An 18874-nucleotide genomic window follows, 5' to 3' on the forward strand; every position below is an offset into this window, starting at 1 on the left:
AAGTTTTGTCTGCTTGGCCCTGGCCGGTTGGCTCAGTGGTAGAGCATTGGCCCAGAATGTGGAAGTCCAGGTTTGATTCCCATTCAGGGCACACAGTAGAAGTGACCATCTGCTTCTCCTCCCCCTTCTCTCTCTCTCTCTCTTCTTCTCCTGTAGCCATGGCTCCATTGGTTCGAGCAAGTTGGCCCTGGGCACTGAGAATGGCTCCATGGCCTCATCTCAGGCTTTGAAATAACTTGGTTGCTGAGCAACAGAGCAGAGGCCCCAGATAGGCAGAGCATCGCCCCCTATTGGGCTTGCCAGGTGGATCCCAGTCGGGGTGCATGTGGGAGTCTGTCTCTGCTTCCCTGCTTTTCACTTGATAAAAATAAAAAATTTTTTAAAAATTGTCTTCTCCACACTCAGAGAGAGAAAACCCTTACCCTATAAGTCCACCATGGCAAACTGCCACTCGGGATTATTTAATGACACAATGGAGGTATCTGTTGCATTTGGATCATCTGGTATTTCAGATGCTCTGCTAGTCTGTTATCACACTTGTGGGAGATTAAGTGGTACTACTGTAGGATTATCTCAAATTTGGTGTTTAACCCCCACTCAGAGGGATCCTCTGGTGGTGTTGTAGGATTATCTGGGGTATGAGGTTGATCCCTCACGTGAGAGGATTCTCTGCTACTTTGATATTCTTCATGCCCTGATACCTCCTTCTCTAGAGTATCAGTGAGTCCTTGGCTCAGAGCTATCTCAGGGCAGGTTGACATGTCTTCCTGGCTAACTGTTCCTGTTCCAGGAACTTGGGGATGGCCTTGTGAAGGGCAGAATGTTTCTATTTTTACATTGATTAGCACGCTGTTCCAAGGACCAAAAAATGGTGGAACTGTGTCTCAGGACTTGATGGGAATGGTGGTCCCTGTATCTTATGCAGTAAAGAATTACAGACTTTGGGACCATGACTGACAAGAGCGGTAATATTTGTATGCCAGTGTCTGATGACTATTATGGCTCCAGTGTCTCCAGGGTTAAGGAGGATGGTAAGTAGACCCTTACTCTCAAGGGCTGATGGGAAAGTAGATCCTGAATCACAGAGGCTGATAGGAACAGAGGCTTTTGAGTCTCAGGAATTTATGGGACTTGTAGTAGCTGAGTCTTAGGTGCCAAGGGACTTGTGAAATCTGCAAATCAAAGAATGATGGAAATAGTGGTTCCCGTGACTCACTAACCAATGGGAACGGCAGCCTTGTTTCAGGAACTAACAGGAATTATGCTCTCTTATCCCAGAGGCTTAAGCAAGTCCCAGCCTAACCCATCAACCATGTTATTCATCCATCTTTCCATTCATTCATGTAGGAAACATCTTCCTGAGCCCCTGCTCTGAGCCACACCCTATGCTGGGCAATACTGAGGGCATAGAGATGACTCAGGGATGGATCGCACCTTCAGTGAATTCCCAGAGACAGACTCAGACAGCGAGAACCACAACACAATGGGATCAGAGCCAGGCCAAGGAGATATAGCAGGGTGATACCGTCACCATCCTGGCCTAACTACAGGGCATGTGGGTGAATGCAGGGTGACAGTCATTTTGGAAACCAAGTCAAGGTGCAGGATCTGACAAAGGTCCTTTTATCATACGTGAATTGTGTGCCTGACAAATCCAACATGTGCCTCATTATCAATCCCAAGTCAAGTGTACATTTTTGCAGAGGCAGCCCACCTCCAGAGACAGAACATTGAACTTGGAGCCAGGCAGGCCTGGGTTTGAGTCTTACCCTTACCATCCACTGTGTGAGCTAGGGGAACTCACTATTCAGAACCTTAGATCCTTACATGGAGATAAAACACTTCCTGATAATAAGATTGCTGTGACAATCAAATAATATAATGCCCAACAATATCCAGCCGAGAGCCTGATCCCAAGTTCATGTTCCATAAAGGGTATGTTTGTCATCATTATTATTCCTAACATTAGTGAGTAATAATAAATTTTTAAAAATCTAGCAGTATTTGTCAAATACCTAGGTTAAGGGGTTTAAGAGCATCGGAAGAAATCGGTAAAATTAAATAAAACTCCCCAGTGATTTGCATATGCATAAGCATTAGCGTCTTTTTGTAGGAAAAAACTCCCAATTAAACAGGTTTAAATAAATTAATTTATACAAGGGAATACTATACAGTCACTAAAATAAACAAGGAAACCTAGATTGCAGTGATATGGTGTTAGAAGGGCAAAGTGTAGAACAATGTGATCCCATCTGGGCACATAAAAAGAAGAGGGTGGTAAAATAGACGCATATAGATACATAGAATTCCTCTGGAAAGACACACAAGAAATTGGTGAGCAGAAGCTGTCCCCGTAGAGAAGGGGTGGTCAGGTTACTGGGAGGGAAGGAAATGCATTTTTCACTGTTTGAGCCTCAGAACAGTATAACCTACCACTGCCTGAACGTCTTCCCTAAATGTCCCCGGGGCCCCTAAACGGTCAATAAGTTCCAAGCTGTGCGCAGCACCCTCCCTCTCCCGTACCCTCTTCTTCTTCCTGGTTTCCTTCGGGGGGGGAACAACGCCTGTCCCCTCAGGTCCTGAGCCAGATTCCTAGCCGTCTATCTACTTCAAGTCTTCCGGCCCGGTCACCTCCCAAAGCCTGTCGGCACCCAGTCCTTCCTGCCCTCACACATTCGCTGCCCCACGCCCTCCTCCCTGTCCCCAGGGTCCCAGCCCCAGCTCAGGCATCCTCCTCCCCAACCTGCCAGCCTCCACCAGTATTTCCCCCTCCACGCATCCCCCACGGGGCCCAGAGGGATCTTTCAGACACCCAGACCTGCCCCCGCCCCTCCTCTCGCTCATAACCCTCCTGGGCTCCTGTTCAATCTCAGGGAAAAGTCCCCCAGCCTGGCCTCCAAAGCGCTTCCGAGCCGGCCCCGCCCACCACCTCGGCCACATCTTCTCAGCTCGTGGGTTCCCGTCCTCTAAGGCTCCAGACAGCCTGGACGCTGTGCTGTCCCCTCCCAGAATCGTCCCTGGTTTCCTGCCTCTGGTTCTCCGCTTAAGCTGTGCCCTCTGCCTGGAACGCCCTGCCTGCCGCTCTCTCGGCCATTCGGATCTAACTTCTCCCGGTTCCTGGAGGTCAAGCCACACGCTCTGCCTCCTGCGCTGGTCCTCTGGGTGTCTCCAGCTGAAAGGACTCCTCAACGCCCAGGGCTCCCCACGGCCACTGGCCTCGCCCTCGGTCATACCCCATCACCCCTGGATTGGAACTGTCTGTGTCTGGAGTCTGGCTCCTCCATCAGACTGTGAGCTCCGACTGCAAGGACAGATGTGGGTCTGATTCACCTTTGAGTTCCAAGTGGGTGGGTGGGGGAGACCGATGCAGAGGGGGAGGGGAGAAGGGGGGACGAGAGAGAGAGAGAGAGAGAGAGAGAGAGAGAGAGAGAGAGAATGAATACAGTACAGGGCAAGGAGGCTGGCAGGAGAAAGAAGGAAGGGAGGAGAGGTGGAGGGGACGAGAAGCCGAGACGGGAGAGACGGGCCGGGCAGAGGGAGGCGGAGGGAGGGAGCGGTGGGAGCGCCGCGGGCCTGCCGCCTCCCGGCCCCTTTTGTCCCTTCCCTCCGCCCTGCGTCACGCTCCCCGGCCGGCCTCCCGCCTGCGCCTCCCCCGCCCGCTCCTCCTCCCGGGCTGGATGGAATTTTTTCCCCTGGACCGGGGCCAGCTGCGGGGCAGGGGGAAGCCAGGCCGCGCTGGGCCGGGCGGCGGGAGGGGCCGGGGCCGGGGCGGGGGCCCCCTGGGGAGGGGGCCGGGCCGCGGGGTCTCGGGCGGGGAGCCGGGCCGCGGGCGGAGGATGGCAGGGATGCGGAGGCAGGGTAGAGGCCGGCGGGCGGCGGAGGCGGGCGGAGGATGGAGAGCGGCCGCTGGCTGTGGGGCCGGGGCCGGCCGGGGAGACCCTTCCCTCCGACGCGGGAGCCGCGGAGCCGTGAGTCTGCGGAAGGGGAGGGAGACAGTCCCCGGGCCGGGACTCCGGGGTCCCCAAGAGAGGAGGCAGCCGGGACCCTGGGTGGCTGGGATCTTGGGGGTGGAAGGGAGGCTGGGAACCCAAGCTTCTTAATTCTTGATGGAGGAGGCTGGGGGCCTGGATTCCGGGCTCCGGAGGAGAGGGCGGGAACAGCTTCAGAGTTCCACTTGGAGGAGACACGGGCCGGGGTACCCAGGCTCGGAGCTGAAGGAGAAGGGAGTGAGATGCCCGCCCGCGCCCTCGGGATAGGTGCGGGGAGAGTCTGGCTTTGGAGGTGCCCCTGGCGGCGGAAGGGTTAACGTCTGGCTGGAGGGGAGGGGGAGGGGCAGAGAAGAGGCTGCGGGGCTTTGAGGGGTCAAGGGTGAGCCGTGCGAGTGGGAGGGGGCCGCGGAGGAGGGGGGAGGTTGTCTGGGCTGCCAGACAGGCCAGGGTCAGCGGCGGGGGCAGGGGATGTCTGGCGGAGGAGAGGCCCTGCATCCAGGCTCCCCTGGGGACCTGGGATTCCAGGCCCCAGCCCCCTCCTCCCTTAAACCTGGGAGTCCACAACCCAGCCCCCTCCCTTAGACTTCCAGAATCCGAATCCCTAGCCCCCTTCACCCCAGGACCCAGAAGTCTGGCTTCCCGGCCTCTTCTCTCACACTTGGGAGCTCTCACTCCAGCCCCCACCCTCCAGGAAACCCCAGAATTTGGGCCCCCAGCTCCTTCCTCCCCAGAACCCAGGAGTCCCCACCTCCTCTTTAGCCCCAGCTGGAGTCCATCCCTACGGGGGTTAAGGGGGCGGGGCTATCTGGTTGCCATGGTGCCAGACTGTTTGGGTCTGCTCTCTGACCCTTGGGGGCTCCCCAGGGTCTGCAGAGAGGGGGAGGGGGACCCAGACCTGGGGGAAGGCCAGTGCCAACCCCTTCCCCAAATTGGGCCTGTGGACCCTGGGAGTTCAGGTCTCCACCAACCCCTTGTCCAGTGACCTTGAACAAGTCTTGACCCTTCTCTCCGGGTCTCAGTTTCCCCAAGGAGAAATCTGTTGGGGAAGTGGGGAGATGATCAGGTCTTGCAAATCTTTAAGATTCTCGGCTTCCTCTCGCCTCTCATCCCCCTCCTCAGGCCCCAGGCAGCCCCGGGGCATGCTGGGAACCCAGGCCTGGGCTCTGGGCCAGGTTGTTGGGGGGGGGGGGGCGGGGGCAGCCTCCTCCCTTCCCCTTCCTCCCCACCTTGGCCTGACTCTCGCCCCCGCCTGAGGGTCTGGGAGGTTGGGAAGGAGAGAAGGGGGATGAGAGCTGGGACCGTAGACCCGTCTCTGGCCCCCCGCCTCCCCCTTTCCTCCTCCGCCCCCTTCCCGCCTCTCCTCCCCCTCCTCAGCAGGTCGCTACCCCAGCCTGGGGCCCCTTCTCCAACCACCCCCACCCCACCCCCAGCTCCAGACCTGGCTCGGAGCGGCGAGGGGGAGGGAGAGAAGGAAGGAGAAAGAGAGAGAGAAGGAGAAGGGAGGGAGACAGCAAGAGAGAAGGGAAGGGGGGAAGGGAAGGGAGGAGAAAGACCTAGGAGGGAGGGAAGGAGAAAGAGGGAGAGGAAAGGAGAGAGAGAGAGAGAGAAGGAGACTGAGATGAGAGATGGAGAGAAGGGGGGAGGGGAGGAGGGAGAGGGTGTGAGACTGGGAAATTGAGGGAGAGAGAATGAGAGGGACAAAGACAGGGAGGGAGGAGGAGAAAGGAAGGAAGAACGAAGGGAAGGGAAAGGAATGAGAAGAGGAAGAGAGAAGAAAGCGGGAGTGTGAGAAAGGCACGGTGAGAGAAGGAAAAGACAGCCGATTAGAGAAACACAGCTGCAGAAGATGGGAACCAGGTGAGGCAGCCCAGCGGCTGCAGGAAGAGAGGGAACCGTAAAGATGGAGATGGACCTGGGACAGTGGGCAAGACAGACGGAGGACTGGCCAGAGGCAGAGACCCCCAGCCAGGTTCCCAGATTCGGCTCAGTGGTGGGAGGGTGGGTGTGGGTGCTGCTCACCTAGGAAGTGTCCCCCTGCCCCCCACTTATCCGCTGACATTAGCCAAGCCCCTGCACCTCTCTGGGGCTCAGCCTACCCACCTGCAGAATGGGGGGAGGGGTGCTGATAGCACCTGGAGCTCTGGACTGCTATGACAGAGGCCTGGGGCAGTGTTGGCACTCAGGGAACCTAGCTGTGGGTGATGGGAGGCCAAAGGAGGGATGAGGAAGGGCCGGGGAAAAGACCCAGAGAGGTTCTGAAGCTTCCAGATCTCCTGGCCTGCCTCAGCCTGGTCCTGGATTCCTGAATCCGACAGGTGGGTTGGGAGTCTTCTTGCCCAGGGGGCCAAACTCCAAAACAGGTAAGGTTCCCTCTGTCCTAAGCATCCAGGAAGCCAGGCTGGCTTTGCCGTCCCCAGGGAAAATAGGCCTGGCTGGACTCACAGGGCTGAGGGAGGAGGGGGTTGAGGCCTGAATTCCTGGGCCCCCTGGTGAGGATGGGCCAAGGGACTAATTCCTGGGTTCCTTGAGGAGGAGGGGGCCGGGGGCCTGGATTCCTGGGTCCTGGCACCCACCCGTAGAACCGACCTTGCGGGGCCTTCGCCGCACACAAGCTCGTGTCTGTGGGTCCGTGTCGGGGGCTCACCATCGCAGCTGGGGCTTCCCCGGCCCTCCCCACCCTCCCTGGCCCCCATCTGTCCATCCGTCTGTCTGTCCACCTGCCGCGCCCCCCGGGCTGAGGTAGGAGGTTGTATAGTTGAGGAGGACACCCACGGAGATCACTATACGGCCTCCTAGCTTTCCCCAGGCTGCGCCCTGCACAGGACGCCCACCCGGCGGGGACCCCTAGCCCCTGCCCTACCCCGCTGGGCTTGGGGCTGCTGCAGGGACCCTGGGAGGAGGAGCAGGGCTGTCTCTCCTGTCCTTGTTGCTTCCTCTTCCTCTTCCCTCCAAGACTTTCCTTTCCTTCAAGAAACCTCTATTCTGCTTTTTCTGTCTCTCCATCTCTGCTGTGTCCCTGGAGTTTCCTAGGTGTCTGTACAGTGACCTCTCAGACTCTCCATCTCTCTCTCTCACTGTGCTTTCTGATGTCTCTCTCTGTCTCAGTTTCTGTCTCTCAGACACTTACAGTGTCTCTGCGACGTCACTATCTCTGACCCACCCCCAGCCCCACGCCAGGGCCTGTTGGGCCACCACACACCATACTGCCGGCCTCTGGGTCCCTGAGACCCTTTAACCTGTGAGGACGTCCAGGGTCACAGGTGAGGTTCTTGGGAGCCTGGCATCCGGCCTAGCCACAGCCTGAAGATTGCCGGCCCGACCCCTGATCCCTGACCTCTTACATCCTTCCTCCCTAAAAACCCCAAAGCTGACATTTAACCCACAAAGGAAATTTGACCTCTGACCTCATACCACAGGCCCCTCCCCTGTCTCACAGTGACCTCACAAAGGTCATCAGTTTCTTCCCAGCCCAAGACCCTCTTCTATGGCCCAGCTGGCTCCAGCGAATGCTGTCCCATATGCCCTGGTGGCCCTCGCAGTCTTCAGGGCCCCCGCCTGGGCCTGTCTCCTCTGCTTCACGTCCTACAGGGAGCGCCTCCACACCTGCCAGACCTTCGTGGGCACAGAGGGCCCGGAGCTCGAGAAATGTGAGGAGGCATTCACAGCCGCCTTTAAGGGCCTCCTGGACACGGAAATCAGTGAGGAGACCCCCACCACCATCCTCCAGGGCACTGGGGGGGGTATGTGGAGGACCCATGGAAAGAGATGACAGACAGGTAGACAGAGATGGGGGACAGACTCAGAGAGACTGGGAGGAGAGAGGCTGGGAGATGGACAGAGAGTCAGGGACAGGAGAATAGAGACTGAAGGGGACAGAGACTTAGAGAAAGGGAAGGACGAGACTCGAGACAGACTCAGAAGAAGATTCACACGGGACCAGAGACTCAGATGTAGACAGTGTGTTAGGATGTCCACGTGGGTGATGTGTGAGGGGTGCTGCTTCCCTCAGCTTCTGCCCTCCCACAACCCCAGACTATGATGAGAGAAGCCACCTGCATGACTCCTTCACCCAGATGACCCACTCCCTCCAAGAGACGGCAGCCGCTCAGGGTGAGTGGGGTGCAGACGATGGCCATGGGAGATGTGGGCTTGGAGCCCCCAAGAGATGGGTGCGTGTGCCCCTGGAAGGTGGCAGTGACCTAGAAGCAGATGGCACTAGGTAGCCAGTTACTTGTCAGGGACATGACTGCAGAAGGGAAAAGGACAGTAAAGAAATACCGAGAGTCTGAAGCCCGGTTGGTATCAGGTCGATGTGGGTTCTGACCCCGCTGTGTGGCTCTTCCTGGCTATGAAATTCTGGACATAACACTGCCTCCTTCTGTACCTCAGCTTACCTACCTGTAAGGTGGGACAGTCTCCCTGCCCACCAGATGGCTTCGGAGCTCAGTGAGAGGGAGGGGTCCCTGATAAGACATCCTTGGGCAGATCTTCCGCTGGGATACAACAGAGTCCTTATGCCAGAGGCTGGAGCTGTTGGGGGAGGAAGGGAAGCCTCAACTATGGTGCAGCATGAACTGGCCTCCTCGGAGGTCCAGGGGCCCATGGCTTATTTCTGCCTCTGCAATTACTTCTCGTTTCCTGCTCTTGCCCACCAAGCATTTTGACAAAGGTTCTCAAAGATGGGGAGGTTCCCATTCATCCAGTGGGTGTCAGGGGTCCAGCATGGAGAAGACTGCTGTGATACCCTCACCCCAGGAAGACCTAAAGAACTCAGAGCTGGCCCACGGAGGGGGGTGTTGCAGGACCCTGGGAAATGAATGCCCTTTCTCCCCACGTGGGTCGTGTTGTCCCAGAAAGTTTTGAAAAGAGGGCAGTGAAACCTGTCTTGGGCTGTGTGGGGGACAGTCTGGAGTGGGGAGAGAATGGAGACTAGGAAGTCCGGTGGAGGCTGGGGTGAAGGAGGCCTGAGCTGGGGCAGGGACGGTGACGATGGAATGAGGGGACAGGGCTGAGAGTCAAGGGCAGGACAGATGTGGCTTGGGTCTGACAGGTTGTTCAGGGAAGGGGAAGATGAGGCGTAGAGGACAGTGCCTGGAATTTGGCTCCATGTCTGGCCAGGCGGTGGGTCATCCCTGAGATGGGAGCCTGGGAGACAAAGCTGTAGGGGTAGATGGTGAGCTGGGTGAGGACACAATAACTGTCAGGGACCTGGGGGACACATCCAGGAGGCAGCTAGATACATGGGTCCCACGTTCAGCGGAAAGGTAAGGGAGACATGAGACTGTCCTATGAGTAGGGGAAGGACGGGGTCATCTCTAGGTATAGAAAGATCCTCTGGGGCCGTGTGGAGAACTGACTGGAAGCTGGGAGAAGCTGGTGCAATACATCCCACAGAGATGTATTTAATGTGCCAGGAACAACAGTGGGGACAGAGCTGTGACCAAAACTGAAAACCACCTGCCCTTAGGCTGCTTATATTGAAGGGGGCAGATAAGAAATTTAATCAGTGAAATACTGTAGTATGTCAGTTGGTGAACCATACTTAGGAGGAAAACAAAGGGAAGAGAAGGGGCCAGTGGGTTGATCATTTTAAACAGGTTGATCAGGAGAGGCACAAATGAGAAGGTCCATTTGAAGAAAGACCTGAATGAGGTGACAGAACTATGCAGATAATCTGGGGAAAACACACTGTAGACAGCTGGAAGAGCCAGTGCAAAGGCCCTGGGGCCAGTGGGGCTGGAGTGGCATCATTGAGGGAGAAACTGAGATGAAATCAGAAAGAAAGCAAGGCGCCACATCCTATAAGACCTTGTAGGCCAATGGTTCTCAAACCTTAGTGTATGAATCCTCAGAATCTCTTGGGAGCTTGTTTAAAAATATAGAGTCCTGGGCCCAGACCTTTGTTTCTGACCAATAGGTCTGACGTGTGGCCCAGAAGTGGACATTTATAACAAGTCCCAGGTGATGCTGCAGCTACTCCTGGAACACACTTTGAGAACAACTGTCTTGGGTCCTTGGACCCACTTTGGCCTTTGTTCTTGAGATGGGGGAGTCATTGGAGGATTTTAAGGAAAAGGAGAAAGTGTGGGACAAGGACAGAAGCAGAGAGACTGGTGGTGGCTCAGACCAATAACAGTGGTCTATGTGGGCCAAGATGAGTCTGAGCTGAGGGAGGGAGGGAGGACGTGAGGATGGAGAAGAGGGAAAGTCAAGGATTTGACCATGTGCTAAACCTGCCCCATACATGGGACAGGCTGTGTCTGCCAGACAGTTATTTATGTTCATTATTCTCCTAAAGGATATCCTCCTACCAGCCCAGTGAGGTGGGGTTTTATATCCCCCTTTTCTAGATGGGGAATTTGGGTCTCAGCTGGACAGAGTGGGTGGACCCAGGAGGTAGCTGGACCAGAACTATGTGGGGTGAGGGGAACAGAAAGACTCCCGGGTCTCCCCCAGATGAAAGGCTCAAGGGAGGGACATACTGACTTCAAGTGGGTCTCAGTGTGGTGGGTGACTCTCTGAATATATAAATGATGGAGTGGCTATTACTGTGTAGCAAGGAGGGCATTATACCACAGGCAATGGTTACATGTGGACCTCCAGCATCCGACCGCCTGCATTTAGACCTAGTATTTGATGTGTCACTTTCCTAAACTCTCCATGCCTCGGTTCCCCATCTCAAACTTGGGGATGGTAAGTGCTTGACCCTTCTATAACCCTCACTGTATGCCCAGCACTGTTCTAAGTGGTTAGACATTATCTCATGCCAGGTAAATGGTACCTGACATATAATTTTGGGTGGTGGTGGGATGCTTTTATGTTATATGGCATTAAATGTCCCCCCAACCCTGTGAGGTAGTCCGATATTGATTGCCCCGTTTTATGAACAAGAAAACAAAGGATGAGGAGGGTGAAGTCACGTGGCCATAGTCGCACAGGGAGGAGGTCTTGTGATAGGAATCTCAGATGTGAGTCAGGTGTGCTCATAAACGGAAGAGCCAAGACTCAAACCCAGACCTTCAGAAACATTGGAAGTTCCCAACCATAGCTGCCTATTGGAGAGACTGCAGAATATCAGTCTGTGCCATCTTGTGGTTCACTTGATAAAACCCCTACCCCTTAGCCTCTGGACATTTCACTCATCTGTGGTTTAATAGCTACATAGCAGCCTGTCCCCATAGCTCACTTGGTCCATTCCATGTTCACCCTCACCCTGAATCACTTGGTTTGGCCTATAGATATTTCTTGAATGACTCCTCCAACATCCAGGCCTTTCATTTGAGCAGCCCACTCTGACCACATCCTCCTGATCATCCTGCCATCTTCAGACCACATGCCTGCTCTGTGGCCAAGAAAAGACCTCTAAGTCCTTGACTCTTCATTTTAAATCCACTTCCTGGCTTTAGTATCCTTCTCTCCAGCTTCTACCCAGTGATCATCACTTCAGCCACTCTTGCCAATATCCGCACGTCCCTCCTCCTATGTATGGTTTTAAATCACAGAGGAACCTGCAATGGCACATGCAAGAAGTTTATTTCTTCCATATAAAATAAGGCTTGAGATAGGCACTTAAGGCTAGTACAGGGGTTGGGAACCTATGGCTCATGAGCCAGATGTGGCTCTTGATGGCTGCATCTGGCTTGCAGACAAATCTTTAATAAAAAAAATGTTAAAAATATAAAACATTCTCATGTATTACAATCCATGTTCCTACCACTCATGTTCATGGTTGCAGGTGGCTGGAGCCAATCACAGCTGTCCTCTGGGACAACAACAAATTTTTATTGGATAATGCATAATGTACACGGGTCGTTGTATGGCTCTCACAGAATTACATTTTAAAATATGTGGTGTTCATGGTTCTCTCAGCCAAAAAGGTTCCTGACCCCTGGGCTAGTATGACAGCTCCATTTTCTTGGGAACCCAAGGTCTTCCCAGCTTTCTGCTCTGCCATTCTAGGGAATACCCCTTGTCCTCATGGTCCTGTATGACTAATGGAGCTCCAGCCATCAAGTCCAAGTTTCAATCAAACGGAGAGAGGTGAAGAGAACAATAAAATGGCACTACTTCTCCTTAAAGCTGCTACTTCCTGCGACTCTCATAGGACACTTCCATTTGTATCTCAGTAGCCAGAACTTGACCATACTAGGTCACAGCTAGCTGCAAGGGAAGCTGGGAAATGTAGTCTTCTAGTTGGGATTTCTTTCCCCCTCTCAGAAGCATTCTGTTACTAAAGAAATATTTGGAGAAAACTGGCAATCTCTGTGTATTGGTTTGCTGAAGCTACTGTAACTACCATAGACTGGGTGACTTCAACAGAAATTTATTTTTTCATAATCCTGGAGAATGAAGTCTGAGATCAAGGTGTCAGTGTCAGCAGGATTGGTTTCTTCTGAGGCCTCTCTCCTTGGTTGTAGTTGACTGTCTCCCTATGTCTTCACTTGGCCTTCCTTCTATGTGAGTCCTAATTTCCTCCTTTTATAAGGAAATCAGTCATATTGGGTTAAGGCCCACCCTAATGACCTCATTTTAACTTCATTAGCTCTTTTAAGACTTATCTCCAAGTACAGTCACATTCTGAAGTACAAGGGGTTACAGCTGTAACATGAATTTGGGAGGGACACAGTTTAGCCTAAAACACCCTTCCACATTCCTGATTTCCAAAACGACTTCAACCACTAAATCAATCCAGCTATCCACTTTGGAAAGTCACAAAACGTCGCAGTTTGGAGGCCATTGCAATGAGCAAAGCTCAAACACCCATAAGGACAAAGAACATAAAAGAAGAGTAGAAATGAATCAAGATGGGGAGGTGGCAGGTACATGCCCATACGGGGATGGCTGCTACTAAGCTCCAGCTAATTGAGGCCTTTGGAAATTATGTGTCTGTGTTGCAGTTCTTCAAATTCTTATTTTAAATAAGTGAGAGGCAAGGAGGCAGGCAGACTCCTGTATGTACCCCAACCAGGATCCACCTGGCAAGACCCCTACGGGGCTATGCTCTGCCCATCTGGGGCCACTGCTCCATTGCTCAGGCAACTGAGCTATTTTAGTGCCTGAAGCAAGGCAATGGAGCCATCCTCGGCACCCAGGGCCAACCAACCTGCTCGAACCATTAGAGCCATGACTGCTGGAGGGGGTGGGGGGAGGTGTGGAGAAGCAGAAGGTCAGTTCTGTGTACCCTGACTGGGAATCAAACCCAGGACTTCATATGCCAGGCTGACACTCTACCACTGAGCCAACTGGCCAGGACCTTTGAAATTTTTTTAAAACTGATGCCAAACATTTTATGTGACTTTCCCAAATATTACAGATGGCAACTGGTTCTTTTTTTAATACTTTCCAGGCTAAATATAATGCATCTGAAAAATAGATTTGGGCCACAGGCTACCACAGGTTGTTTCCATCAGTTGGAAACTAGAGTTCTACACATAATTATTGAGTGCTTTCTAAGACTCAGGGCCCGTTCCTGAGTTCTGGGGACACTGCACTAAAGAAAGACATGTTTACTTAAGAAACAGACTTTAAATGATCACCATATATATAAAATAATTGCAAACTGATGTAAACTATGGATGCAATGAATGGGGAACTAAGGACAAAAATAGGGAACTCAAATTTGTGGTCAGGGAAAACCTCTAAGTAGATGACACAAGGTATGACTTTAAGTCTTAGAAACTTTCAAACCCCTATGTAACTTAGGAGAGTCACCACTATGAATGTATGTGCTGCCTACAGAAGGTATGACAAAGGATGATTAGGAATAGGGAAAAAGGTGTATTAGATACAAGCTAGCATGTGCAAAGGCCCTGAGGTGCTAGTAAATATGCTTCTTTTCCAATTAGGAGAAATGAAAGATGGGCAATAGGAATGGGAGAATAGTGAACCAAAACTAGGTCTGATCTAGGAAGCCTTGGTGAGGAATTTGATCTCTACCCTCCCCTTTCCCCTCAACAAGCTGAACACAGATACAGAGAACGGCTTCCATCAGAGAGATGGTCAGGAGACAGCATGGAGATTGGGGTTTTGTCAGCCTTCCTGGTAGACAGGGTGGGAAGATGAGATGGTGCATATACCAGGGACATAGGGGTGGAGAGGGGCTGGGGAAGAGGCAGGCACCATGACAGCGAGCCCAGTTGAACTCGCCCAGCCATGGGAAGGAGGGTGGAGGTGTTGGAGGAGGGGAGAGTCTTTACCACAAGACCTCCATCCACCTTCCAGGGTCCTTTAAGGTTGCCTTCTCTGATGCTGCGGAGAAAATACGGAATGTCATTTTACAGCTTAAAGAAGGTGTGTATCTTCTTCCCCCAGATACACACACATTAGAAAATCCCAGTCGTAAAACGGCCATCCGCTCCCTTCCGGCCAATCCCTGGTTGATCTCTGAACCTCTTACCCTGGGTGAGACACAGGCTCTTCTCCTGCATGGACCACTTGAGATCTGGCTTCGCCCTTCAATTTAAGATTTCCTCCCCAGCAAGGACCCCTTCTTGGGAGTCCTGTCCCAAATTAGCCCTGGTTTCTTTCTGGATCTCTGAGTCTGGCCCCGCGCACTCTTAAAGTGGGCTACTTGAAACCTGGCCACACCTTTAACTGGGCCCCTGAGACTCGCCGGGGGTGTAGCTCCGCCCTCACCCCCGCGGTGGACTACACCAGGGCTAGCCAGCCTCCTTAGTACTTGCAAGCAGGCCTGCCTCCCTTAGATGGCCATCAGCACCAAGCCCTTGCCTGACCTCTAAATGGGATGCCTAGCCCCATCCTCTCCGAGTAACGCATCCGCCCCAATAACATCCTTTAGGGGAGCTTCAGGTGGGCACCCCCCTACACTTCAGGGTAGTAACGCTTCCTCTCTCTCCACAGTCCAGGCCTGCATCCCTCCCTGCGGTAAGAACTTCATTCAAAGCTCAGAATTGCGGGGCTAGGGAGAGCAGGAGCAAGCCGCAAATCCAAAGGAGGCCAATAAAAGCCCTGGAGAAAAGTCAAGCAGGCATTGCTCACAGACAGCACAAAGGGCGGGTCCGGAAGCCATGCAACCACTAAAAACCGTAGATGCCAGAGAGCGCTGAAAGGCAGCTAATGAGCGCAGGGAAGGTGGGGCCCAGGTTCTGGCCGGTGGAACTCAGGGAGTCTTAACGAGATCCTAACTTGCCCAAGGGACCCGGGCTGGGGAAGGCAAATGGAGTCCAGACCTAGCGTTCCCGCCCACAGGACTCCAGGAGGCCTCCCGGCGTTTCCGCTGCCGCGGGTGCTATTCCACCGTATGCGACCTCCCGCTGGACTGCCCAGGTGAGGGGCGGGGCCTGGGAGAGCAGGGACCAGAGGAACTGGAGAAAAGAGGGCTGAGCGGGAGGAGGGGCGTGGTCCGGGGCGGGGCCAAGGTGGTGACGTGGCCCCGCCTCCAGTTCAGGATGTGACGGTTATTCGGGGTGATCAGGCCAAGTTCTCTTGCACGGTGAATTTCCCGTTGCCTAAGGAGGAGATCACCTATTCCTGGAAGTTCGCAGGAGGAGGTGTGAGTCGGGGCAGAGCCAGCGCGAAAAGTTTAGGAGGCAGGTTAACCTTAAAGGATTGGGAGTCAGGACGTAGCGGTGGGGTTTGGGGGAGCTCGGTATAGATTCAGGCTTCGTGCAATGGCAGTGTCCCGGCATTTAGGGGAGGAGTCAAAGCTCACAGTGCAGGACCCACGCTTGGGAGTTTTACATAATTGTTTAGGGCGGGTGTGCAAGTGTCAGGCCCCAGAAGCAGAGTCAATAATAGGGGGCGGGGCCACGTGTGAATGTTCGGCGAATAAGGGCGAGGGGTGGGGCTCCGGGAGGCGTGGTCCATCCCGTGGCGGGGCTTGTCCGTTGGTTCGCTAGTGCGGGCCGAGAGAGTCTGACCTGGGCTTGGGGCGCTCCCGCCCCTTCTGCGACTTCAGCCCGAGCGTCCCGCAGGTACGGACTCAGGACGTGTCTCTCTTCCGAGAGATGCCGCGGGCCCACGGGTACCTGGCTCGGATCCGGCCGGTGCAGTCCACGCACCGCGGGACCTTCTCCTGCGTTATCACGCACGACCAGCGCCCCCTGGCGCGACTCTACTTCTTTCTTAACGGTGCGGATGGGGCTGCGCGGGGCGGGGTTGCGTGGGGGCGGGCGCGCGTCCCGCTGACGTGCGCGTCCCCACAGTGACCGGTCCGCCCCCGCGCGGGGAGACGGAGCTCCAGGTCTTGTTTCGGAAAGTGCTTCGCTGGGCGCCGCGCGAGGCGGAGTCGATCGAACCCTGGAGGCCGAGCCTGGGCGAACTGCTGGCCAAACCTGAGGCTCTGACGCTGAGCAACCTTTGCCTGCTCGCGGCCGCCGCAGCCTTAGCTTCAGCCGGTGTGACCCTGCTGGCGTTGTGAGTACCCGGGACCCGGATTCCAGCACCCTCGTATTTCAGGCCCAGGGTTCCAGGACCCCGCCCCCCCTCCTCCCTCAGACCCAGGGGTCCAGGAGTCTAGGCCCTGTCCACCTTTGGGACCCAGACTTCCAGGACTCAGATATCTGTTCCCCAAATTCTCTCCCCCATGCACAGCCGCCCTCTATTTTCCCAGGGTGTTCTTTCGATGGTACTTCAGTGGCAACTAACAAAGGTACCTTTCTCTTTCTTGTCCTATTTCCATCCCTAAAATAAAGGATATATTTCAGTTCTACAAATGCTTTCATCTTTGAGGGTGGTTACTACCAACGTAGACAGGAGGAGGGGCAACATACCCCAGATATGCCCAGGGAACTGCGTCTCCATCATGATAGTAACATCATAGCTATCCCAGTGCCGGCCCTGTGTTGAGGGACTTACATGCAGGCCCAGATCCCTTCTCAGATTTCTGGCAGCCTCCTTGACATTTCCAGCTGCAAGACACAACCTTATCATAATTCTTCTCACTCTCTCCAGGACCTGGGTAGGTCCTGTTTTCTGCCTAAAATAATGTTTTTCCCTTTTTTGTCCAGTTACTTCAGTTATGATCTCCCTCAAACAGCCTTTAAATATATTAATAATTCCTGTGAAAACTGTGCAGTAAGCACTGAACTTACTGGCTTGACTCCACCTCCCTCACATCCCCTTCTTTACCCTCTAGAGCAGGGGTCGGGAACCTTTTTGGCTGAGAGAGCCATGAACGCCACATATTTTAAAATGTAATTCCGTGAGAGCCATACAATGACCCGTGTACCTTACGCAGAGGACATCTGTGATTGGCTCCAGCCACCTGCAACCATGAACATGAGCGGTAGGCAAGGAATGGATTGTAATACATGAGAATGTTTTACATTTTGAACGTTATTTTTTTTATTAAAGATTTGTCTGCGAGCCAGATGCAGCCATCAAAAGAGCCACATTTAGCTCGCAAGCCATAGGTTCCTGACCCTTGCTCTAGCTCCACCAGCCTGTTTTTTGTCCATTGAACATGCAAATCTCATTCCCATCTGCAAGCCCTTACACATCCTGTTCTTTCTACTTAAAATGACTCTACCTCACAGCACAGGTCCCAGATCATCCCCCTATTTTAGGAGGTGTATAGCACTCACTTGGACCTAGTGTAAACTTATTTTTTATTTGCTTTTGTGTCTTCCCCATCTAAAAGATAAGCCCCCTCTGGGCATGTACTCATTCCCATTCACTGACGTATTCATTCACTCTGAATATTTACGGAGTGCTTCTTACGTGCCAGGCGTTTTCAAGGTGCTGTCAAGACAGCAGTGAAGGAATTGGAATAGACAACAGTCTTACCCTCATGGAGTTGAGCTGCTAGTGGACAGTCAGACCATACCAGAAAATTAAGTGAAATAACATGCATTTTGTCATATAAATATGTGTGAGGGAGAAAACAAAGCAGAGAAAGTAAGATAGGAAAGGTTGGGATAGCAAGGAAGCAATAAAAGCTTTGGAGAGAACGTCACATTTCAATGAAGGATGAGGTGTGAGCAATGTGGGCATTTGTGTTAAGAGTAATCCAGCTAAAGAAACAGCAGAAACAAAAGTCCTGGGGCAGGAGTGTGTTTGGGGTGGGGGAAATGAATAGCAAGGAGGCCAGTGCGGCTGGAGCAGAGCTTTAGGAATTGAGTATGTGGGGAGGTCATGGAGAGCCCAGGGGACCAGGTCATGCAAGACCTTAGCCACTGTAAGGTCTGGATTTTTCTCTGTAGATGATGAGCCAAGGAATGTCATGATTTGATTTGATTTACACTGAATGGATTGAGGGAGGCAGTGATCGAGGCATAAAATAGCAGCTTTTTTTTTTTTTTTTTTTTTTTTTGGTATTTTTCTGAAGCTGGAAATGGGGAGAGACAGTCAGACAGACTCCCGCATGCCGGCACGCCCACCAGGGGCGACGCTCTGTCCACCAGGGGGGCAATGCTCTGCCCATCCTGGGCGTCGCTGTGTTGCGACCAGAGCCACTCTAGCGTCTGAGGCAGAGGCCAAGGAGCCATCCCTAGCGCCCGGGCCATCTTTACTCCAATGGAGCCTTAGCTGCGGGAGGGGAAGAGAGAGACAGAGAGGAAGGAGAGGGGGCGGGGTGGAGAAGCAGATAGGTGCCTCTCCTGTGTGCCCTGGCCAGGAATCAAACCCGGGACTTCTGCACGCCAGGCCGACGCTCTACCACTGAGCCAACCAGCCAGGGCAAAATAGCAGCTTTAATCCAGGAAAGAGGTGTAGCTTGGAGACAAAGTAGTGACAGTGAAGGTAAGGAGCAGTGATTCCAGATCTGTCATGAAGGAAGAACGTAGGATTTGCTGATGAATCGGAATATTGGATATGAGAGGAAAAAAAGAAGGATCCAGGGTCAGTGGTCAGGACAACAGTGATGTTCAATAGAACCCTCTGCCATGGAAATGTTCTAGAGCTGTGATGTCCAGTATGGCAGCCCC

The 18874-nt window shown here is 53.5% G+C and overlaps 1 protein-coding gene across 1 annotated transcript; it reads left to right on the forward strand.

Annotated features, from left to right (window-relative positions):
- The first annotated feature begins 7287 nt into the window (after window positions 1-7287).
- Window positions 7288-16851, forward strand: SPACA6 (sperm acrosome associated 6). Its single transcript, XM_066271307.1, is given in 9 exon segments — window positions 7288-7687; window positions 8022-8099; window positions 14211-14279; window positions 14850-14873; window positions 15198-15341; window positions 15344-15501; window positions 15923-16079; window positions 16154-16364; window positions 16561-16851. Coding segments are annotated over 9 exon segments (1089 nt in total). The 5' UTR covers window positions 7288-7473; the 3' UTR covers window positions 16595-16851.
- Window positions 16852-18874: the final 2023 nt, after the last annotated feature.

Source organism: Saccopteryx bilineata, chromosome 3 (assembly GCF_036850765.1).
Source record: "Saccopteryx bilineata isolate mSacBil1 chromosome 3, mSacBil1_pri_phased_curated, whole genome shotgun sequence".
Taxonomy (NCBI): Eukaryota; Metazoa; Chordata; class Mammalia; order Chiroptera; family Emballonuridae; genus Saccopteryx; species Saccopteryx bilineata.